Genomic DNA, 25088 nt, shown 5'->3' on the forward strand with positions numbered 1-25088 from the left:
TCACAAAGGAAAGAACTAAAAAAATTGAAAAGCAACAAATCTGAACAAATGCTTAATATTAGTAGCAAAGAGAAAATTAATAACGCTAAGAAGCTGTGTAAAGTTGCTTGTGTGCTCGCATCTTCAACACAATCTAGTTCCACCTTCTCAAACAAGATACAAACAGTAGTTAGGCAAAAACCACCAGAATAATTAGGATGAGTCCTACACAAAACATATGGCTAGGTCTCCTTGGCATGGAAAAGCTGGGCAACATAAGAAAGTTTTATGAAACCACAAGTGATGCAGACAAGGAAAATTGTTGGCCAACTCTTCTAACACAAGAGATAGAATAGTAGAAGAAAACTAGGAGGTAGGATGTTTAAAAACAACATGAGGAAGTGGCCTCTCTCACAACATACAGTAAAAGCTATGAAACTCTCTACTGCTGGATTTCCAAGACACAAAAGTGTATGCAATACTGAAGGTTGCGTACTGGAGATATTGAAAATTTAATGGACAATAAATTCTGCAGGTTACTGAAAATACATAAATACCATTTGGCTTTGGAAGACCCAGTTCAATGCTGACCACTACAGAGCTTCACACCAACCTTGTGGAGACTTTCCTGAGCATGAGTTTTGGCCATCAGCGTACAAGTAGAATTCATCGTAACAGAAGGTGACATTCCCGTACAGTCCTGCATGCTAAAATAAAACCTCTGCTGAGATCTATTTCTTGGTATCAACACATATCCGCAGAACACAGTAGCTCTGTCACCAAGGCATTTCTGCCCTTGTAGGGCTGGCTGCAAAATGGAATGGCAGTGAGAAAGAGGCTGTACGACAAGGCAAGAAAATCATCCCATAAATGATACTTTTTTTCTCTTCTTTCTAGGCAACTCCAAACATGGCAATTCTGACTCTGTAGAGAGTGTTTTCAATCATGCCTGACAATTTTGATTTTACAAATGATCTATTAAGAGCGCCATGCAAATGAGCACAAAAAGCTTATTCACCAGAAGACAGAAAAATGCACTGAAATTTAGAATACTGGGAGCCACACAAGTCAAAATATACTGCAGTTTGAGGTACCCTTTTCAGTCTACAGATTTCTCTGATGTTAAGTAAACCCAAAAATTTGTTGCAGCATCTTTGAATGAGGAGGTATGATTAGAGAATGGGAGAGTCTCTATTCTCTTCTGGAAGAGATTTAGGTATGTTTATCCATAGAAGCCCTTTTCAATGAGAGGTTACAGGCTGGCTTCCAGTCACATCACTTTCTTTTCCCTGAGAATGAAAAGGCTAAGACATGCCTGAAGTTCCCTGTCATTCCATATTGTAAATATGCCCTTAGATAATACAAGTTCAAACTAAGTTCTACAAACAAGTTTATGAAACCAACAGCAATTTAGAAAGGCAAGCAAAGAAAGCAAAGGTAGATTGAATTATTTCTAAAGACAAGACTTCTTCCCTCTATTCATATATGTCCCTTCACACCTCTAATTCTAGGATGAAAAAAAACAAACACTGTGCAGCGCTACAGAAGATCAGTCAGCACAACCTTGGTGCTAAGGATTGATGTTTTGCAGGAGATTTTACATTGAACCAGCTGTTTCCTGGTTGTGTGATCTTAGTATTTATTTGTAAAGAGAGTGGATCTTCTACTTTAATAGTACCTGAAATAAATTCTATTTTTGCATCTCTGATGCTCCACAGAGCAAAGAGCTATAAAGTGGGTCAATCAACAGATGCGCTTCAAAAACACACTCTGAGCTGAATTAAAATGCCAATGGGAAATAGCCACTGAAGGCTCTAGACACTCAATCAGACTGTATGCAGTGACAGGCCTACAGAATGCAAGAAAAGGTAATCCTTCCTTAATTTCTGCTCACCGAAGACTTCTTTTCCTTTAAATCACACCATTGAAACATAAACAAACTGCCTATACTTTAAGGTTTGGGCAGGTACAGGTATTGTATCTATAGCATATCTGGACTTACGGAACAATGCAGTTTGAGGCTTTAGTTTTGTTATCACCCATTTAGTATAAGTTATAGTACTAAAAAGTAATTTTTCCATGGACCAAGAAGTCAAATACTGGAGTGAAGCAAGCTGCCCAGTAACAGTAAGCCCTACTGATTTGGAACAGCACAAACAGCTGCAATCTACCTTGCAGTCCTTCTGTGCAGTAAGATGCTACTGATTTGAGTATCAAACCAAGACAGACTCAAACGCTTGTCTTTGCATTACAGAAACACAAACCTAAAAAAGCAAACATATTGTACATTAAAATAACTTGTTTTGTCTTCTTTTCACCACACTGCATAAGCACTTTGTGCACGTACTACTACAGTTATTTTTGGCAAAGGTCACATCAAGATGGCAATCTGATTCAGGGACTTCCTCAAATTGCAGGCACCTGGAAGTTGTTTATAACTTCCATGGTTGACATCTAGAATTTTCTTAACTTTAGAAACAGGCTACACAGATCTGAATTTTCATGCCACAAAAATAGAAAGGAAGCCACCATCTCTCTTATGAGAAAGCCACAATTGAAACTGTTCCCAAGGGAAAACTATAATCATGAAAGCATTTTTCCCTCATTTTAATTTTCAATTTCAGTCAGCAAACAAAATGGACATGTTAGGCTACGCCATTAAAAAGTCAGTCTCCTCTTTATGAAAACAAAACAGGTCAAATTATACAGTGTTAACAGCCTTCACTTAGTTTACTTACTCTTTTTATGATGTATAGGGCTCCAGACACTTCAGCAGCATGGTAAACCAGTGAATAACTTTAACAAAAACAATTATCAAGTTTTTCTAACTGCATATAAGCTCTTTCAATTTTACTGCAATCCTTGCCACTGCTGACAAAAGATCAGGTATGAAAACAAGAGCAGTTTCAGGAATGCATGTACTTGCAGGATGACTTTGCAAAGGAAGGCCCCAAAGTTATCTATTCCTGTTAATTATCATTTGGGGACAGACATTGATTATCTGTACAAATACAAAAAGGACAGTGCAGCTTTTGAATAGCAGCAGTGAAGAAAATAAGCCATTATTGATTTGTGTGTTTGCCAAACATTTTCACCCACTCATAACAAGGAGACTTTAAGAGGACTTTCACTACATAGTTAGGAATAACACAGCAAGCCTCTCCAGCTCATAAAAGGAAAGTCAGAACACAAGCCAGACACAGAATTCTCACAAACACTGATTCACAGCTCCAGTCACACTCAAAGTCAAGTATGAAATGAGCAATTCAGTCATCCAATAAGCCAAGAAAGGGAAAGAGAGGGCAATTATGTCTCTGTTTAACAGAGTACCATTTAAAGTATTCCTTCTGATTCAGCACCAACGCTTGTGATCACTATTCTTGGCCTACCATCAATGAATTTAATTATACAATTATTGAAAAAACATAGTGCTCTCCCTTCCTTGCTTGCCCACAATGAGTCCAGTACAAGTCACAGAAATTAGTCAGAAAGAAAGCGTACACTAGATACCTCAGATTTTACTTTTGAAGTTCAAGTTAAACAAGTGCACGGATATTAGCTCCAGAACTACTGAAAATTAGGTGTTTCCCTTAAATGAGCAAGTAAAGCCTAACCTTTATACTGACCGATTTTATGCAAGAGGCTGTGAAAGATGACACCAAGTTTCTTAGCAGCCCTTGTTTACTTGGCTGAGATTCATCTTGATTAACTGGCAGCAGTATGCATGTATCCGAGTCACCCAGCACAGTCAGGCCTGGTCACTGGTCCTTCCTCTACCCCTGAGATCCCACAGGGGAACTGAGCTTCAGCCCCTCCCAAGTCCTGCCTTCTTTTAATTATTGTGCACCTAATCTGCTTTAATGGCTCTGCTACCCCACAGCCAATGCCTACTTAGCTCTTCTTTTTGTTGTTAACTGAAACAGCTGCACCAATCACTCAATATAGATGCTATGGTAATAAGCACAACGTTCCTACAACTCAAGCTGATTAGCTGTATTTTAAAGATCATGTTCTTAAAACAGGAAGGAATTCAGTACAGAGCAAAGAACAGGACGTTGAAACCATGTTGTACTACCACTGACACATTTGTTAGTGGTTGTGGAATGAGATGCCCTCTTCCCTTGGTGCCAGCTTCAGGCTTTCCCTTCTGCACTTGGGAGCTACTGGAGGACAGAGACCAAGACATCAGCAAGTTAGAAGTCTATAGCTGTCCTCTCTCAACTTGGGTCATCTTCAACAAAGTATTTCCTCATATTGTTACAAAGTGAATGTTGCTTCTCATTTTCAATACTAACAATACTTTCTCTAATGCGATAAGGATATGCCTCATTTTCTAAGCTGATCGTTTCAGAAAGCTTTTGAGAGAGACAATTTTCTTTTCAATGCCTCAGCGTCACTACCAGTCCCAAGTGGCAATTAATTTTGGATCCTGACACCCTCATGTTCTAACTATAACAACTACACATTAGTAAAGGACTTCCTTCATCAAAGGACATGAATTTAATTGAGGCTATAATCAGACAAGTCTATGAAAGCTTAAGGGAAAGACAGAGATGCGGTGACTAAAAAGGTTTTAAGAACACACATATGACCTCTTTTTCCTCAGGAATTCAAGTTGTGTGGCTTATTTTTAATTCTTTCTTCAACATCTAGGAGCCAATGAAACCATAAGATCCTTGTATTACATACTGTGCAGTCCAGCATACCACCCCTTCTTCAGGAAAAAAAGAAAAAAAACTTTCACACCAGCTTTAAAAAGTAGGGCAACAGGTAAATAACGCCATATATTTGAAGAAGACAAAAAAGGAGAACGTACAGTATCACCAACAGCACAAAGGGAACAACAGTATTTATTTCAAGTTTTACAGTTAAGGTAGGCTTGAGAATGGGATGCTGTTTAGAATGTGCATTGTTTGCTGTAAATTACTGCTCTTACAGATTTGTTCCGTTTTATCTGTGTGGCTCTACAGGTACAGCATTTTTCAGTCCTTTTTTTTTTTTTTTTCCAGGTATGAACACAACTCTATTGTCCTTCCATTAGCCATTTTTTTCCACTTCTACCATTACAGGATACCATCAAAAAGCATCCCTTTCACAATGCCAATTTTAAAGGTTTAAACAAAAAAAAAAATTTAGCTCACTAATACACAGCTAACCCCATGAAATCTATGTTGTTAATTAAGAGCCATTTTCAAGCTATCAGTCCATTAGTAATTCTATACATTTGGCTGTCAAGTTCCTCCATCAGCTGAAAATAAAAATCAGCACTGTGATATTTCATCTTTAAGATATGGACCAAAATAACTTGAATGGACTCAGAAGTCTGTCCAAATTATACACAAAAGCAGGACACCCAATAGTAACATCATGTATGCCTTCTTAAATTAAAGGCAGTGAACAAAACACATGGACTGAAATTTGATTGTTTCTTCATGGCGACGTATTTGCCATTTCAGAAATGTGAATGCTGTTTGTGTGAGATAATCTTCACAGATAACATCTTCTTCAGTAGTTGCTATCCGGAAAAAAATAGCTCAGCCACATTCAGCTGCTGTGCTAACCTGAAGCCAGTTATAAGCATTTTAAATATCACATGGAATGACAATTCTAATTGCATACTGCACGATTAGATCCAAGACTGCTGTCAAAGCAACTTTTCAGAATGTTAACTTTGAAATTACTGCTAGCCCAAGGAGTAAACTCAAGTTAATTCTTTTTTCTTCACTCAGCTTCAGTTTTTCAGCTATTTGAACTGCCCTTCTTAGAAACCAGTTTTTGTATTAACAAAGTCAGCTGTTCCTTTAATGTTCTGTACTAGAAGGCAATAGTCAAAATCAAGGAGACTTAGCTGACTCTTCACAGGTTCAATTCAAGGTAGTATATGCTTCCTATGTCACACTTCTTCACCAAGAGTTTTTGACACTTTTTTTTTTTATTAGAGACCATACTTTTTTGATGCAGGAGGGTTTGATTAGCTTGCTTAAGCAGGCTGACTGAGGACCTTGTCAGCAAAACATTTAGTTACTGCCCACGCTTTCAAGCATTTCTCTAATTAAAAGATGTGATTAATAATCTCACCTGAGCACAACAAGATGATTACTTAGAGATAAGGCTCAACTTATCTTTTGAGATAAGCATATCCTTTTAACACATCCGCTGTAGCGCTCTTGGCAAATCAGAGTCCACACAAGGGAACTGACTACAAAGATGTTTATATGCCTGGGTTCTTTCTGGATCTCAGACTGTGCTACCAATGTATTCCTGGAACAGCTGTGCTGCTCTTTCCACAAAGGCCCAATAGCACATTTCTATTGTTGAGCAACTGAAATTTGAGGAATAATGATATGGAAAAAGGCTTTTTTTCTTTTTTTTTTTTTAACGTTACGCAAGTTAACCATAACTAATTCTTGTGTTAAATTACAAGACTGTACTATACAGTACAAAATTAAGGCTTTCTATCAAAGTTTTCCTTCCCTTTACTTGCTTTTGTCTTCAGGGTATGAAGAAATGTTAGGCCTATCTAGGCCATGGCCTATTAACAGCTTTTCTTTCTTATTTTAGCACATTATCACTGTAATAAAAACACGTGAGCAGCACAGTAGATACACAAGGCCTTATTCCTTTCAAGCATCAATCCTCCCAGTGACCACACAGTACTAGAAATCACAAGTTTTCTGCTCTAGGTACCCATTAAATCTCTCCCATTCTTCTGCTTAGGCTTGTATTTCTCACAATCATTTTTTTAAAGCAAAAAAAGTGAACAAAAAAAAACCAACTACCTTTTGGCCTTGAAATTACTATTTGCTTCAGAGAAACAGCACGCTTTCTTTCAAATGGCCTGCAAAAACTCAGGCTCCCTTGAGTCTGTTACTCTGAATACATCAGTAGACCATTTAGCTGTGTTCTAGTAATTCTACAAGATCTTAACCACAAGAGACAGATGCTCTAGGAGCACGTAGGTAGTGTGGTGATTTCCAATATTTCTATAAGCCAACTGATCCTCTCTCAGAATTCCACTGGTTTTCTCTCTACCTTTCTAGATTTCTCATCTCTCTCTTATCTCAGATACACTAAATCAAGTACTGCTGCATTTTGAAAGATCAATTCTCACATCAGTGCCAGTCTTAGCATATTTTGGCAGAATCAAGATAAGGATACCAGTGCTTATTCTCTAAACCTCAACCACTGGATGCTCAACAATCTGTACCAAAGACCTGCTCAATGATTAGAAACTGATCCATTAATTCCCAGTGTTAGCAATTGTTTTGCTCATTTCTCCCTCTTCTACTCTACAGTATCAACAGTGTAATGGAAATCTGAACTTTGTCTTGGATTCTGACATAGTTCTTCAAACATGCTTCAAAAGGAGTGAATGTTTGGATGAGAAACACACCACATAAACAATGTTTAGGTTAGAAAAGACTTTCAGTATTATTAAAGCCAACCATCAACCATATCCTATCAAGTTCTACCAATGAACTGTCGCTTAGTGCCACATCCACATTCTTTTTAATGTGGGTAATAATATTGCCCTTATGTTATGTGTTGTTCAAATGCTAAGAGAACCAGTCTCCAAAACAAAGACTTTGAAGTCAATGAATTCTGAAGTTATGACTAACATTTCCAGATACCTTGGTATCCAACTTTGCTATGGAGATATAGTGTCATATCGCTGATAAAAATCTTCCTAGTCCTTTTTAAATAAAAGAAGCCATTTCAGTGCACTAATAAATGTAGCTTACTATGAATAAGCATTAAATATATATATAAAATAAATTTTTGTTTCACCATATTATTCAGCCAATTTTTGTTTCACCATACAGTAGGAACACAGCTTTTACATAGCAACATAATGCTTGTCTATCCGAAGGGAAGGCATCCCTTCATCTGCATTGGTTCCTTCTTCAGAGGTTACATGACAGTTCAGAAAGTTTCTTAATTAAAGAAGCAATTTTGCTGCATGTATTTGGACAAACAAAGCAGCAAAAACCCACAAGTGTAGTAACTTAGGTAGCTCATCAGTATGTATATCCACTTAAGGCCTTCACCATCATCTGCTCTTTCAGAGAGGGTTTTACACATGAAGCTTAGTCTATCATGCTGTGAAAAACCAAATGCAGTTTATGTCTTTTAGGTCTAATTATATGCAAGGTTAAGAAAGCATAATTGTCATTTGGTTCCTTTTTTCTTGACATTTGACAGTTTAGCTCTTCCCTCATTTAGTTTTAACAAACATAGCAGAATCTAATGCTCAAGGAAGAAAATCAGACCCAATTTTTTTTTTTAAATAAGCTAGCAAGCTTAATAGTTTTGTGTATTTGGATTGTTGTCCCAAACAAAACAAAACTAAAAAACCCACAACCCCCCCACCTCCTAGTGAAGTACTAACATCCATAATGTGCTTTCCTGTAATCAACATCTGTTTAATAAACCAGCTTACACATCCACTCTGTTTAATACTGTATAGTCAATTAATGCACTTCTGTTCCCAAAATAACTCTGATTAACAAGATAATACTGTGTATTCTGCTAAAATCAGTGTCATCTACTGTCATCCGCTAAGGCATATAATGAAAACTTTACATAAACCCTAAACAATGACTTAATTGAGCTAGGACCAGGGTTCATAGAAGCAGTCACAAAAAGCATTCAAAACCTAGGCAATACAGCACAAAGGCTGCCTGTGCAACCTTTATTAAGTGTAGCACACATGCTTTAACACTCAAAGTACGCAACACTTTTCCATATGACCTCCTACTTATTTCGGTACACATAATGGACCTCCTATGGACATGAACACTGATGCCTACAGATTGAGCTTATTATCTGCCAGACTTCTGTCTTATTTATTGACCAAAAGTGACAAAAAAGTGATAGTATACATAAGGACAACAATTAAGTCAGTAAAAGGCCACTCTGGAAAAGGATGGCTATCCTTTGTCAAATCTCTCCCACAGTTAGGCAAGTCTTACTAAAACAGGAGAACTCAAACCAGTCAGTTCTGTCCCCACCTCTGAAGGTCAGTAGCTAGAACACAAGCCAGAACACAAAGTATTAGTAAAGGAAATAAGTGGGTGTGAAGTTCCTATGCCAAGTACTGGAAAACATTGGATGAGGAAACAAATCCTAAGAAGGATATTATGCTGCTTGCTTGTGAGAAAAAAAAAAAAAAAACCACAGATTTTTTTCCTCTGTTGTATCTACACAAAAGCTACATCACATGCATAAAGGGTAAGTGCCCAGACAACTAGAAAGCTGTCCACTAAGCAATCTGCCTTAATATTGAGGTACGTTCATCCTTAACCTTCTCATGATCAAACATAAGACTTCTACAACTTCCTTTTCTCTTCTAAATACCACCTTCAACATTATCAAGAGCAGTATCTTCTTGTTCTTTGATTTCCTTCTTGTTGCTTCAGTGGACATGAATTGCAAGGTAAGCCCTGGCTCAGATTCCAAGTCATAAATTTGCCTACAAGCAGAAACACTGCTCATTAAGTTTGCAACTCAGCTAACCAACTCATCTTTCAAACAAGTTTTCACGGCTTTAATTTCAGAACAGTGGGTTAGCACGATGAGAACAGAAACATGGACAAATCCATTTCAAAACCACATTACAAAAATGAGTATTTGTAATACTTTGCTATATCACAATGTATTTCATAAACACAAAGTTTAAATTGACATACTGTAGCTCTACTGTAAGTAGTCAGGTCATTTTTCTACAAACTGTTTACTTCTTTAACAGATAAACTGCTACGTGGAACAGATACTATTTTAGTTATCAAAGACAGAAAATTCATCCAAAACAACCCTGAGAAAACATTCCTAAGCTTCTCTGGAACACCAAACAAAAAAAAAAAAGCCAAACAAGATTGCAACTATGAATACATCTGTCAAGTAAACATTCTTTCCTAGGCAGTACCTTAAAAAAAAAAAAAAAAAAAGGAAGATAAATAAATAAATGATAACTAAAAATCTAACCTGCCATACCTGGGGGGACATTGAGGAGTGAAGACAGTTGCTGCTTTAAGTTATACGTCATGATGCTATCATTTTTATCCATAAATTCCCATTACCTTCACTGTATTAGTAAACTATTTTCATGTAACACTTCTTGTCCTGCAAAGTATCAGCACCCCCAAAAACATAGCATTTCTCCACAGAGAAATCAAGTTTATCTTGATTTCGACGGCACTACTATGATCAACTAAGGAAAGTAATTTGGATGGTTCTTTGCATATGAAGAGTTTTTACAATATCCTCTTCCATTACAAAAATTTTAAACACCCTGAACTGGTATGCTTTTCCTTAACCACAAAGGAGACTCGATGGCTTTTTTATTATTTTTATTTTATTGTTTTGTAACATCAGGGTCAGAGGCAAATTTACTTCCTTTGTAGAAGCTGGTGTAAAAACATCATTCCCTTTTCTTTAACCTCACTCACAGACACTTAGTCCTATTTAACCACTAGCTTAAGCCTTTTGTCCAGTGAAGCCCAGAGATATCATCTCCAGCACAGAGCTCATAAAAAAAAGCTTAATCCACTTTTCTGGAAAGTTAGTTGAGTTATTACAATAATCAAGAGGAGATCAAACTCTCAGCATTGTCTCCCATTTAAGCCACTTAAAAACCACCTCACAAGGCTTGACGCAAGTTTTTACCTGAGGTTGTCCACTATAATGTTTAACATAAGAAAAAACAGGAAAGGGTTATACTACTCAGTTATGTAAGTCCCAAAGGTACAAATTTAGATTTATATTTAGTTCAACAATTCCCATCCAGAGTTCAGCTCAGTAAACTGATCTATTTTTATCTTTTGACTCTTTTGGACATTTCCTTCCTTCATCTGTGTAAATGCGTCACAGCTTCTCAAATGTTTCCCCTTGGCTAGGGAAGGATGCATTTGATTCCAAGCTCAAAAAAAAAGTTAGCACACACACTGAGTGGTTATTGTTATCTGAGTTGTACCTTTATTCTGAGTTAAGGACAAGCAAATTTGACTGCAACCTTTGCAAACCCCATACCATCCAACAAAATACACCATTCTTTCTGCACCAGCAGGTAACAGAATGTAACGGCTATCTTCACCACTATCCAAACTGTATTTTATATTTTTATGACTTTCTTATAAGCAGGTTTGACTTAGCTCTGCTGACATGGTAATTCAACAGACAACCAGTAGAATTTTCCCATAATGGAAACAGAAATGAAGTTCAGGTTTGCAACTTTTTGCTCAGCTACTGAGACAAGTAAATCAGTCAAGCAAGTGTTCTTATTTACCTTCCAAAGCAATCTTCTACTTTGGAGAAACAAGCTTTTTAATATACATACATACATTTGGATGCCCCGTCCCTGGAGGTGTTCAAGGCCAGGTTGGATGGGGCCCTGGGCATCCTGGTCTAGTATTAAATGTGGAGGTTGGTGGCCCTGCATGTGGCGGGGGGTTGGAGATTCATGATCCTTGAGGTCCTTTCCAACCCGGTCCCCATCATACGTTTTTTAATAAACCATTAAGAAACCAATCATCAAGTTACTAGATAAGTTATCATGGCTCAGTTAGTCATTCCATCTGAACATTTGTCAGTTCTCCATAAATTTGCGTTTGGCTTGCCTTTGTTGTCATCCTTACGGAAGCCCACCTCACAAAATCCCCTGACAAAGTTCAACAATGCACAGCACTGATTTCCTTTCTGAACTTTGCAGGCCAGGAGAAGTTCAAGTCCAACTGTCCCTACCTGTGGAAAACATCTACCTGAGGCACACAAAACGTGATGTTAAGAGATGAAAAGCAAGAGCGTAAGTTAAAGCTATTGCTGCAACCACCCCACTTCCACTGTTTAAGGACCAATGTGACATGCAAAACGCAACCAAAAATGGACTTACTGTCTGATTTGACATCAGTTGAAGAAGAAAAAAGTTAGGGACAAATGCTCAAATAACAAGGCCTGCAGCTAACACTGTTCCCCAGGGATCAGTACTCAGCCTGGTCCTATTCAACATCTTCATCAATGACCTGAATGAGGAGATGGAATGCACCCTCAGCAAGTGTGCTAATGACACAAAGCTGGGAGGAGTGGCTGATAGACCAGAAATCTGTGCTGCCCCTCAGCAAGACCTGAACAGGTTGGAGAATTGGACAGGAAAAAAAAAAAAACCCGATGAGGTTCAACAAGAGCAACTGTAGAGTCCTACACTTGGGAAGGAATAATCACATGCATCAGTACAGTTAGGGGCTGACCTGCTGGAGAGGACCTCTGCAGAGAAGGACCTGGGTGTCCTGCTGGACAACAGGTTGACCATGAGCCAGCAGTGCATTCTTGTGGCCAAGAAGGCCAACGGTATCCTGGGATGCACTAAAAAGAACATGGCCAGCAGGCTGAGGGAGGTTATTTCTCCCTTCTACTCTGCCCTGATGAGGCCACATCTTGAGTACTGCGTCCAGTTCCAGGCTTCCCATTTCAAAAATGACAGAGATCTTGTAGAGAGAGTCCAGTGGAGTGGATGATGAGGGGTCTGGAGCATATCACTTACAAGGAAAGACTAAAGACGCAGGGCTATTCAGCCTGGAGAAGACCAAGATGGGATCAGGAAACATTAACAATGCTTATAAATATCTAAAGGGTGTGAGCCAAGTGGTTGGGGCCAGGCTCTTCTCAGCAGTGCCCAATAACAGAACAAGGAGTAATGAGCACAATCTGGAACACTGAAAGTTCCACACTGACATGAGGAAAAAACTCCTTACTGTGAAAGGATGGAGCAGTAGAACAGGCTGCCCAAAGAGGCTGAGGAGACTCCTCCTCCAGAGATATCAAAAACCTAACTGGATGCCTCCCTCTGCAACCTACCTTAGGGAATCTTGCTTTAGAAGGGGGTCGGACTAGACGATCTCCAAAGGTCTCTTCCAATCCTTATGATTCTGTGATATTAAAGCTTTATTTTTTCAAAACCAAAACTAATGGCTGTTCAGGTTTTGTCTTGCAGAGAAATCATACTCCATTTTATTTCTGTATTGTAACCACAGGAGGCTTCATAAACATAGGGTTTGACATCATCTTAAGTTTGACCTTCACCGCACCATAAACTATCAGCTTTCACATAGAATAGGACCATCCACAGTCAACTCACATTTTGATTTGTGCAGCTTTCTACATTTTTTCCTGTGTTTTCAACTGCATATATTCATTTCTCTAATTCCAGAATTACAAAAGGCCATGACATTGTAAACCTCAGCCTAAATTTTAAGAGGGTGGAGCATTCTAATATTCTCGGAAAATGATATAATCGTTGCCTTCAACACATTCAGGAGTTGGTAGCATGAAAAACATTCGGAAAGCAAAAACCTCACTACCTTAATGCTCCTCTAGAAAATTCTGCCCAATAGTACAGAGCCAAATCTACACAATGGCTACAGCACAGCACAGCTCATTGTATAGTTTAAGAGGTTAGCTAAGTAATGTTTAGTATTTAAACAGTCCATTTATTCTAATTCAACTCTTGTGATGTTCCTTATGTATTCTCCTATCATTCTTGATGTATCCTTCCTTTATTGTCTTGGCCAAATTTTAAGACATGTCACTTCATTTCATCCAAACATTTAACATCTGTTTTGGCTTTGGAAACAAGCAGTCTCTAAGACTACAATGTCAGATAGTTTTCTTTTTTCAGGAAATCTCTGCAATAGCAACTCTTGATTAGTCAAAGAAATTTACCAGCTACATGACAATCACAAAGCTCAGGGAAAACCTTTGACTGAGTATCTTGACAAAGTACCTCATAAGGCTTCACGTTTTACTGACACACAGAAATTTGGAAATTTCTTATAAATAAATAAAAAGTTTTAAATTTTAATTTGCTCTTCTAAACAAGAAGTGAGGTATGAACTACACAGTAGGTATGTAACATTTCCTTAAGAGCCATACTTGCTACAGTGCACTCCCTGTTCATTTTCAGCACTTATGAAGTCTCACTACAATTCCAGACCCTCAGTTTTCAACTGCTAAACAGTTATGTACAAATCTAACTACAAAAAGCATTGTTGGCTGTTCACACAGTCTGCAGACACTTCAATGTTAACTATTATTGCCCACATACATACTAGGACAACAAAGAAACAAGAGTAATTAAGCTCTGGACATCTTCATGGCAGAACAGAACTAGTGCACCATTAATCACAATAGCAGTGTTAGGTGCCTACTGCCCAGAATACTTCCCCCAACTTCTTGTTAAAAGATTAAGCCACACAGAACACTATTTGCCAGCATACACACAGGCATACATTCATCTATATATTCCCGTGAAATATCAGAAAACAAACCTTCCCAAGTCTGAACCTCACATTCTGACCATTGTATAAAGTGGTAAATATTAACCTGACTCCTACACAGAATTGTAGGAATTATTTGTGAACTCTGTTGAAATATTTCCACAGAAAACATACCAGACAAAGCAATCCACTTGCATATTTTGAGTGTTGAAAACCTACAGCTAGCTTTCTATCATTTCCATCTTGCTTTCTGAACATCTTTGGTCTTGAAAGACACGATACTTCTTCAGGAATTTTCTTACCTCCTTGCAGAGGACTCTTTTTCCTCCTTAGGAGGGAGAGAAAAAACAAGACAGAAAGAGAACAAGCACCACAAAGCAGTAATACTGATCTCAGTTGTTCAGTAAAGTCTAGGTTAGAAACATCACATTCAAAGTACCAGCAAGACACACAAGTCAGCATTGCTCACTAGGAAAACCTGTTTGATATTTGCAGTGCCTTTTTTAAAAACAACCAGGGCTACTGCCACTTATGTGTGGCATTAATAATGACATAAGTTGAAGAAACAAATCTGACCAAATGTTTTTAGAAGACTCCATTCGACAACCACGGAAACCAGCCCTATTTTTTAAACAAATGCCCAAAGACAATTAAGTCATCTTGCCCTCCTCCATGCAACCACAAGCAGCTGGGATCCACTACTGCAGTTTCAGAAGAAGAGCCATCAGAAAAGGCTCTGCATCCTTACAGCTATAGGCTCTTGCCACGCAGCCTGTTTGGTGAGACCCTGTGGATACAACTCATTAATGACCCTCCTCTTTGAGTAACAATACACCAATCTATTCTAGAGACTCAAACTGAGGCTCTCACCTACTGTAGTGTCTACTGCTAAAAGCACTTGAGTTGTTCCTTGTCATTTCAATTCCTCCTCCTCACTACTTGGTAAGTGATCTGTTTTCTCAAAGCAGCAGTATCCTTCCTGAAGGAACATGACTCAGCTTTGCAGATCATGCCTATTACTTCACCAGTAATCTACTTTTTGATTTCACTGCACCAAGAAAAAATGTGGAATTTCTTCTCCAAATCAAACATACTCCCTTAGGAGGAGAAGCAATTAGATGTAATTATTTTAGTGAATAGTTTGAAAATAGCTTATTGTGACCTTCATTTTTATTTTGACCAGTAGCCCTTTTGTTAAGTAATTAATTAATATTAAGCTTGTTTCTCACAAGATCAGGAAGGAAAATCAGTTTGCTTTGTTCCCGTTAAAATCATCACTCAATTTCAAAATAATCCCACCTCATCCCCCCCCAGTGCATTTCCAAAGTTTGCGTCTTTCCTATTTTAACACTTCTGCTGACCACAGACAGCTATTTCACAGTGATCTCATCTCCTTCCTCAAGCTGCAGGGAAAAACCAGTGCGTTTTAATCCCGACTGAAGTCTGCATCTAAACAGGCCTATTTGTTGGCTTTAGAATTCTTTTCTTAATTGAAAAACAGTAGATCAATAGTAATATCCTTACATTGGAGTAGAAAAAATTTCCTTACCCTTGTTTAGATTTTATTTATTTACATGAGCATTTTACATTGAAAAGCCTTTGGAAGCCATTTGAAATTTCAGTTGGAAGTTTCGTACTTGTTTCTGTAGAACATTTAGCTAGGGAGAAGGCATTTCTTTAATAAAAGTTTACAGCCACCTTGCATACACAGCAATGGAGCTCTGCAATTAGAGAAAGTCTTAGCACCAACTGTCTTTCTAATTCTGCCAGCTCCTTTCTAAGCATGTGTATCTGAGCACACCAGTGCTTTATGACTGCTCAAATGTACACCTCTCAAGAATAGGTCTGGCTTTTCTCTAGCTCCCATTTACCTTCCACCTCAAACATGTATTTAGTTCATCATCTGCCAGCTATCACAGATGTTACGAGTAATTCCATTCCCGCTTAGAAATGTTCATGACTCCTGACTCTTTCACACAAAATCTACTAACCCTCAGTATCCCAATAAGTTTGACTGTTCCATACCAAACAAAGCTGCACAAGAGCTGCTGCATTTCACACAGAAATGCTCTGTCCTCCTTTCCAGGAAATGTCAACCCAACACCACCACTCCCAGGCTAACATCTCCACTGCACTGTTTCTGTGGTTATTTCAGTCTTGCATACAATGGATCAGCAACTATGGAATTGCAACATTTCTATTTCTCTTCCTCAAAACAACCCTCCCACCATCTTATTAAAATGGATGCTGCTGGAATTGGACTCAAAACTTCACAAGACAGCCCACTTCATTTTCAGCTTGGATCAGCCAGGACTAATGGCAGCAACACTGCTTTCCTTTAACCTTCTCAATGGCTGAAATTCAGAGGACAAAATAACAGATTCTTGAAAAGCAACAGCTGACTTGCTTCTTAGCTTATACTGTCTGCATTCCTCACCACTTCATAAAACCCCTAAATATACCTCCAGCACCTCAAAGCCACATGGCCATGAATGAATATTTGCAGAGGACAGCATGGAGATACCATGTGGAGTACCACCAGGGTTGCCTGCCAATGCCTGGCTTTTAGTTTTGCTATTAGATATTCTTATTAGATGTTTGTTGCTACTCTGTAGCTAGTGCAGGTGCCATGCCAAGTAACCCACACAACCACAATGATTACATTCACTGTAAGTTAGCTACTACATATCAGCAGGAGATGGATGAATCTTCTTAGAAAGGCACTACCTGAACTTCATACATTGCATCTTTTGCTCCATGGATTTAAGCTGAAAACTGGACTTGCTTTTTCCATTTGATGCCTAGCATAAAAACCATTTTGCCCATGATCTAAAAGGTAGCATACTTTTGATTAGTAGTACTCATGAAGAAGTTTGTTGCCTTTCAATAGCACATACGCTTTTTCTTCTCCATAAAAATCCTGCTTTTTTCTCTCTGTCTCCCTAGAACACTTTCCCTGCTTTAGTAGCACTTTTAACAGTATCTACTACAGACAGTCAACATTCCCAGCCACTATCACAACCATTGTAAAGCAAACAAGACAAGAATGTATAAAGCAAGGCGACCAGAAAGAAACTGAACACAGTTCCTGCCTTTAATTTGAAATCCTAAACTTCTGAATAAATGGTTTAGGTTTTATCTTAACTTCACCATTTAAGCACTGTTCAGGAAAACTAAGAAAGTCACAAAATTATTATTTAAGAGGAAAAAAAAATCAATTATATTTTTATGATAGTCATTAACACCTCCTATATGGTTTCACCTAATCAAGCAATTATCTGCCTAGACTGCAGTATGCAGACTTGGTTGAACTCGAACTTGAAGCAGGTTACTCAAAGCCTCTCAAGCCACTAGTACTTGCAGAAGTCTTCAGCTCCATGTCCATAATCACCCAAGATTTCTGCATCCCATTTTCCTAAGATATTCACATAAGCATTTTAGTATCTGCATATACTTCAACACTTAGTTTAAAAGTGAACCTTACATCAAAAAGCACATGAAGGAAGCATGAAGTGTACAAAGTTCTAAATGATTCTGACAACTACCTTCATCCTTGGCTTCCCTTCAGGGAGAGGTGGCCCACGGATGCTGTATTTGGGATGCTATTTCCCAGACCCACTCCACTTCCATCTTAGACACATACTCCCCCTCCTGATAAAGGATTGCTGCCAGCTGTGGAGATTCATTTCTACACAGAAAGTCTTCCACCATTGTGTTTTCTCTGATCAAATTTGAATTATGTTTGACAGTTATATTTGGATGTTATCCGGCTAAGTTTGAGTAGTCAATCATCCTACTGCCAAGACTTTCAGTGTCTTATTTTTCCTTTGTTTTTCAGACATTTCTGTCTTTGCTCAAAGTTCCTTGTCCCATACTCAAAATGTAAATTTTGCTGCTCCTGGAAACATGTACAGGAAATAATTAATCCACTTTCATTGCAAAACAGCAATGAGTTATCAGTCAGTAACTTGTTTGTGATTCCACTGAGACTTATCACGGTCATTTATAAAGGTACTTGCTATATCACCCAGTCAAGAGTTGTCTGAGATGTTTGTAAGCCTTGCATCCCTTGGTATTCAGAGATCTCTTCACCATTCCACAAAGATAAACTTAACTGTAAATGTACAATCAATATCTCATTTACTTAGCCAAGACAGTAGGTAAAAAAAAAAAGAAACTTTCATTCTTTATGCTTAACAGCAGGATTCATTAACGTCAACTAGCAAAAACTAGTTTGGAGGATGATGTTACAATAGCATGATTAATGGGCAGCCCTAATTTGTACATTCCAAAGGTGCTGGTTGATGGGGGCACCACCTTCCCAAAGCATTAAGGACTTGAAGCCGTAAAGATGCAATGATTTAAAAACAGCAATGAAAAAGAACCCAGACTTTCTGTATGCTCACTGCCTTGTAAGCCATACCTTGATGACAGACTGCCAATTCTGCTTTGTACACACATTTCCTGGAAGCATGCTCATGTGCTAGCTGTTTTCAGCCCTTCAGAATGTACATGATTTTAAGTTGAATATTAGAATACATTCTGAAATACATTTTACCTTTATACTTTGATGCGGAATAGATCTTGTATACCTAATAGATGAATCAACAACCTGCTACAGACCCTTAGTCTGCACTACCCATTTTATAAAAAAAATAAAAATAAAGTTTTACTGTAAGATATTTTATTAATCATTTCAAGTCACACAAATGTACTTTTTAATAAGATGCTTGTCTACACATCCTCAGCTCAAAAATCCTCCTGTCAGTTTACACTGTTATCTCTGATCTCTAGCTTTCTCCAGCTTACCCATAGGACAGAAAGGCACTTCCTACAGTGTTTTCTCAGTCAGGACGTAATCACTTTGCTCGGTACCAACTCTGTTTCTTAGCAGTTTTACTCTCAATCCTTCTACAAAGAAGATGACAGATCTAAAAAGGTGTTCTTGTCTTTTCAACTTCAATTAATAAGATTTAGATAACAGACAACAGAAAGTAAGCTGCCTCTAGTTTTTCCAACTCCAACATATTCAACTTCAAATTTAAATTCAAGACATTATGTTTTCATACTACTGCCTCACTCAGCTTCTTCCTTCTGTAATCTTTCTTTATGTTTCAATCACAACCAATTTCTACAACTCAGAGTGAGTTTGCACTTGCATAACCAAAGCAAAAACTGGAAATGTATACATTTCAAGTGAACACAGACACTGTTCAATGTATCCTAATGAAACACCTTTCGCATACTGAAACTTCATTCCTTAAGCTCTTTTAATTCTACTTCACGCTTAGTCTTACGAAAGGAAAGGAGGGAAACCAGCCATCCCCCTGGCTGTACAACTGAGCAGTGTACTGACCTGAGATTACAGCTGATTGTTCAGGCATTGTGTGTTTTTTCATCTTGGAGAACACAGTAACATTTTTACTCATTTTTTCTTTTAAATAACTGCTACAGCTTTGCTGACATTCTCTTACAAGTGACAGGAAAAGGAAGCATTTGTCATTGTAAATGCTGTCAAGAGAAAAATATTTTGTATGCTCCCACGTACAGCAAACTAAGCCTTATGCTTGTTCATTGATTGCTGCATCCATTGTGTTGCACTGAAATAAAAAAAAATTGCACCTCCTGCCCAAACAAAAGGGACTACCCAGATCTCATAACGGGCCGTTTTCTTACAGAAGAGCAGATCATACAGGGATGCAGAGTTTAACAAGCTCTTCCCAATACCAAACACCCACAGAAATGCCAGAACATTTCTCAGTGTATGTCACAGCCCAACTCAACCAGATCAGCTCCACTTGTACTTACAAAAATGAGAATCCCGGTTGTTACATACGCCCTAAGAGTTCTTCACTAAACATCTGACACGACTTTTTCTACCGCTTTAAGACTTTCTGCTGCTGCAAGACCAAGCTCAGTGCAACTTCCCTACGATCAGAAACCATCAGCATCAGAAGCCATCGCCGCACCACCGACGAGCTCACCGAGTCTGTGTCATCCCCCTGCCCACACACAGACGCCTATTAATACAGCCGGCAGGGTCGCCCAGAACTGCAGGATTACTACACAACACGTACCCATCTGTAACTATACACACGTCTACTACGGGGGCCCATCGTTCTGCTTTCAACGTCATTTTTCCGAGAACGACAAAGCTCGGTCCTTCCCCGCACGACCAAAGCGCCGGGGCCAACAATGAGCTCCCTTCCCTCCGCACTCGACGCTGCCGTGCCGAACGGGCCTCCGGGGAAGCGCGGAGCCTTCTGAGGGCGCTCAGCCCTCCGCTCCGACCTCTGCCCGAGCCCCGAGTCCCGTTCGGGGATCCCTGCCGCGATCGCACCTCCTTCTCCATCCTCCTTCAAGCAAACGGCGCTGATTGCGCATCCCACTTCCGTCACGGACTTCCCTTAAAAACCACATTAACGCGGCTTTTATTATTCTCATTACTATTACAGCCGTCATCTTTATTTTCACACGCCGAGGCGGCGACCCCCCATCCCTCGGTCGGTGAGTCTGCATTTTCCCCGCACGCCGCTCCTTTTTAGGCAGCCGAAGGCAGCGAGCGCCCGGCCCGGCCCTCCCGCCCCGCCCGAGGGGTGCCCGGGGGGCGCGGAGCCGCCATTACCGGGGACGCCGTGCGGGCAGCCCCCTCCTTCCGTCCGTCCCTCCCTCCCTCCGGACGGCTGCGTGCCGGGCCGAGCACGGAGCGAGGCAGCGGCCTCCATGTTTGATCCCGGCGGCCTGTCAACGGCTCGGCGCAGCGGGAGGGCCTCCCCAGGGCGCGGGCAGCGAGCCCCGGAGCGGCTCGTTCCCCCCTCCCGCCGCCTTTCAAAGCCGCGTCACCTCCCTCTCGCCCGGAGCCCGCAGCCCTGCGGCACGCCGCCCTCTCGTCGTTCCCCCCCCCCCCCCTCCCCCGCGTTTTCCTTTCCCCCCCTCGGGAGCCAGGGCTGCCCGGGCCGCGGCCCCGGCTCCCGTTGCGGGCCGGCCGCCGTGCGCAGCCCCCCGCCCGGAGCCGCACCTGTCACCGGCGGCACCGCCTCGGGGCAGCACCCGGCTCCGCGGAGCGCCCGCGACACGCGGGGCCCCACGCGGCCGCCACCTGGGCGCCGCGGGCCACCTGACAAAGCCGCTCCCCGGCCGCCGCCGCCCCGCTCACCAGATCGGAAGAACGCCGCGATGTCCGCCGAGTCCTTGGCCGCCTCCTCGGCCCCTTCTCCCCCGCCGCTGCCGGCCGTGCTGGCCGCGGCGGTGGAGGCGGTGGTGGCGGCGCTGCTCATGGCTGCGGCGTGCGGCGGCGCTTCCTCCGGCTGAGACCCGCCGCCGCCGCCACCTCCGCCGCCCCGCTCCCCTGCGCGGCCGCCGCCGCCTTCACCTCGGCGCGGGCGCGGCTCTCAGGGCGGCAGCCGGAGCGGAGCGGGCGAGCGATGCGCGGCGGGGGCGGCTGCCGCCGGCCGCAGGGACATGAAGGTATGCGCGGAATGGCAGCGCCGGGAGCGCCCACCCCCCGCAGCCACCTAGGAGGCGGCGTGTGCATGCAGCGAGCCGGGGCGGGCGGGCGGGCGGCAGCCGGAGCGCAGACAATTGCGGGAGGAGGAGGAGGTGGAGGAGGAGGACGGCATGGGGAGGGCCAGCAGTCAGCGCAGCGCGGAGTCGGGGGGAGGAGAAAGGGATGCTCCCAGCCTCTTTTTTTTTTTTTTTTTTTTCTCTTCCTCCGAGCGGCTGCGCTAACCACGGCGGTGCCGGTGGCCGCAGCAGCTGCCGGCCTCCATCTTGCCTGGGAGGGGAACCGGGAGAGGAAGCGCGACCCCGCCCGAGAAACAAGGGCGGCGGGGAGGGGGGGCAAAGCTCGGGAATCTCCGGCTCCGTCCGGCAATGGTCGGGAGGGGGCGGCACCACGGCTGTGCTGCTGCCGAAAACGCTCCCTATTGGCTGCGGCCGGGTGGGGGGGTGCGGGGTCCATCCCGGCGGTCACCGAGAGCCAGGCGGGGTCTGCGGGTTGGATTATGTCATTCTTTTATTTTTAGCCGCTTTCGGCTTCCCCCTCCTTTCGCAGCGGGCTTGTGGTTGTGGGCAGATCGAGCTGAGGGTCGTAGGGAGACGGCTGTTAGGAGTCGGACCCACGCGAGAAGCGGGCGCGGGACACAACGCAGCGCCGGCGGGAGGGAGAGCTGTGTTCCTCCGCTGTGTGTGCGGCTCTCACGGCTCGGACACGAATGGAGGACACGGATGGGATGGGGCCCCGGGCAGCCTGGTCCGGTGGGAGGCATCCCTGTCCACAGCAGGGGGTTGGAGATGATCATCTTTGTGGTCCACTCTTACCTGAGTCATCCTTTGATTCTATGAAGTCGTTTTCAAATAACACATTTATTGTGACTATTTGTTTTTTTCAGTTATGTCAAGGAAACGTCAAAGTATCTTCTATCGTGGACAAGTCAAATGAACATAAAGTAAGCAAACAGCTCGTGATAGAAAGTGCGATTGAGTGCCTGGTTAAAGCATGTCCTAGTGCAGCAGTGGTCCTCATGTTGCACTACCACAGTAAAGTTATCTGAAGGAGAGGTTGGAGGAAGAGTGTTGAAGAAGGCTGCTGAGCACCTTCAAGAACTGATGAAACTGAAGAACAGTTCTCAAATTCTCGTAGTAAATCATAAGAAACATTGCTATGTCCAATTGAAAATCATATGGCTTCAAGAATTAGATTTCTGAACCTTTGATAAGTGTTAAAGCAAAAGTAACTTAAGAGAAAATGTGGCTTTGTTAGTTTATCACAGACAGGTGATGTGGACGATGTTTTTCCAAGGTTTGTGTTAAGTTGAGGTTGTACAGCTTGCTGAAAAAGCTTTTGTGCAACCATCCTTAGCCTAATTTCTCCTACAGAGATGAGATTAGTTTGACTGAAAATAATTTTTTTAATGTTTCCCTTTCAGGCTGTGGGCACAGGAAAATGTTTCGAATTAGCATCCCGCTGGCAGAAGCAGTTGCAACGTGAATTCCTTTCTAGCTGGCCTAGCAGCAGCCACCAAGCAGAAACCCAATTGGAATAAATGCTTCTGCTCCTGAGTGAGCCAGAAGCAGACCTGGGAGTAGGAATTAGATGATATTCTACACCAGCACAGAATAAACTGCATGAGAACTAGAGACAGTGGGATCAGTGAATGAAAAGGGTTAACATAATGAGTAAAGAAAAAACGGATCTCTTGGAAATTCCATAATTCAAGCTCTTAGTTTCTTCAGAGCAAGGTGGTACTCACAATTATTTGTTTTCAGAATTTAAATTGACTGTTATTATGTGCTACAGTGGAAATTAATTAATTATGTTGTAGATGTTGTAGATTGTCATTTGAGGTCAGTTATGCCATTGGTGGCTTTGAAAGACTGTTCTGTCCATCAGCTATTTGAAAAGGGGATGCTGCCCTTTTTTTTTTTTTTTTTTTTTCCCACCTTGTTGCTCATCCAGCAAACTGCACAATTGATTGCCAGTGGCTGCTGAAAAGCCAAGGCCTGTTGGAAAAATTTTGAAGGCTGTGTGACTGAAGTTTGTCCTTCCACTATCATCTCTACCTACTGAATAGCAGAAGATGTTTCTGTTGTTTACTACATGGGTACCTGAGCCATGCCTCCCTCTAGAAGAGCCTCTCATCTATACAAAACTGTGGGAATCTGGAACAGTTCCCAGCTTCGAGAATTTTGTTTCATGCATTGATTGATATCAAGTGGTTGCACTTTACATTCTTTACCTGCACCAGAGGCGGTCCTCTCAGAGATACCTTCAACAGCCAAATGCATTCATAACCTTTGCAATGTTCAAAAGGACTGTAGCAGTAGTTATGTTCGTGCTTACATCCATGATACAACATTTACTGAAGAATAAATTAAATTGATAAAGATAGGAAAATGATATTCTGGTTGAGTTACTAAACACTTTTAATTAAGTATGGATATCATGCACAAGGTATTAATATTGTGACTTTAGGGAATCAAGTTTCTTAGTCCAGTTTTTCTTGATAATTTTAGGCTTGAAACTTCCCAGGAAGATGAGGGGAGAGTATGAATTGTCTATGTGGAGAACATTGCATATGGAAAAGTTGTGTGAGTTTGCATACACTGGAAACTTGGCATTAGAGAATAGCCTTGTTCTTCACCCTCAGCTCCAACTTTGCTTCTCTCACTTTTTCTCAGTTGACAATTGTTTTTGCATTAATTACAGTGACAAACTCAGTAGAAGAAAAATACTCTTATTAAATAAAAGATTTAAAGGGTACTGTGACCGATATTGCTAAGACTGAGAGATTTTTTTTTTTTTTAATTACTTACCAGGATTTTTTAAATAAGTTGAAATAATCTCTGTTTTGTGAATGTACACACACACATATATATAAAGGCATTTTATTTTATGGAAGTGAATTGTTTCAAAATATTTACACCTGAGAAAGATAAAAGTTGTAAAATATGTATTGTTTCATTTGTATGTCCTTTATTTTTCATGTGTGTTGAACAGTCATTCTAAAACCATTATATCAATGCACAAAGGTCTTTATTCCAGGCAAAGAGATCTCCTGTGAAGAAAGAAGCATGTATAGTATCCAGACCAAGAAGTACCATGTCACCTCATGTTTCATCCCTAAAGGAATATGGAAGCTGGATATTGCACAAGTTCTTTTCCTTCACCATTTGCTGTCCACTTAATGAAGACAAAGATTACCTCGTTTTTGTAAGACAATAAATAAAGAAGAGTGACAGCTTGATTTTAAGTCACTGATATTTTCAAGCTTTCAGAAGTAAACTAGGAACTCCTTCATTTGGATGAGCATCAGACAGGAGATAACACTGATCTGTCTGCGT

At 41.1% G+C, this 25088-nt stretch overlaps 1 protein-coding gene and 1 long non-coding RNA gene across 4 annotated transcripts in view; one reads left to right on the forward strand and one right to left on the reverse strand.

Annotated features, from left to right (window-relative positions):
* The window catches only part of TRIO (trio Rho guanine nucleotide exchange factor), a 229164-nt gene extending 207279 nt beyond the window's left edge, over positions 1 to 21885 (reverse strand). Inside the window, exon 1 of one of the 2 annotated variants that reach the window (XM_031589221.2) lies at positions 21403 to 21885. In XM_031589221.2, the coding sequence (XP_031445081.2) occupies positions 21403 to 21523 (121 nt within the window). In that variant the 5' untranslated portion in view covers positions 21524 to 21885. Of the gene's footprint in view, positions 1 to 20871; positions 21088 to 21402 lie in introns of those variants that run through there. The other variant, XM_090137087.1, reaches the window with a different exon arrangement.
* LOC149918460 (uncharacterized) lies at positions 20421 to 23676 on the forward strand. Of its 2 annotated transcripts, none has more exons than XR_016465048.1 (3): positions 20421 to 20753; positions 22637 to 22693; positions 23174 to 23676. It is a non-coding gene; the product is annotated as an uncharacterized LOC149918460 (long non-coding RNA). The 2 variants fall into 2 exon arrangements; XR_016465047.1 differs by lacking the exon at positions 20421 to 20753 and adding an exon at positions 21927 to 22241.
* The last annotated feature ends 1412 nt before the right edge of the window (positions 23677 to 25088 follow it).

This window comes from Phasianus colchicus, chromosome 3 (genome assembly GCF_987193195.1).
Source record: "Phasianus colchicus chromosome 3, bPhaCol1.hap1.1, whole genome shotgun sequence".
NCBI classification, from domain to species: domain Eukaryota; kingdom Metazoa; phylum Chordata; class Aves; order Galliformes; family Phasianidae; genus Phasianus; species Phasianus colchicus.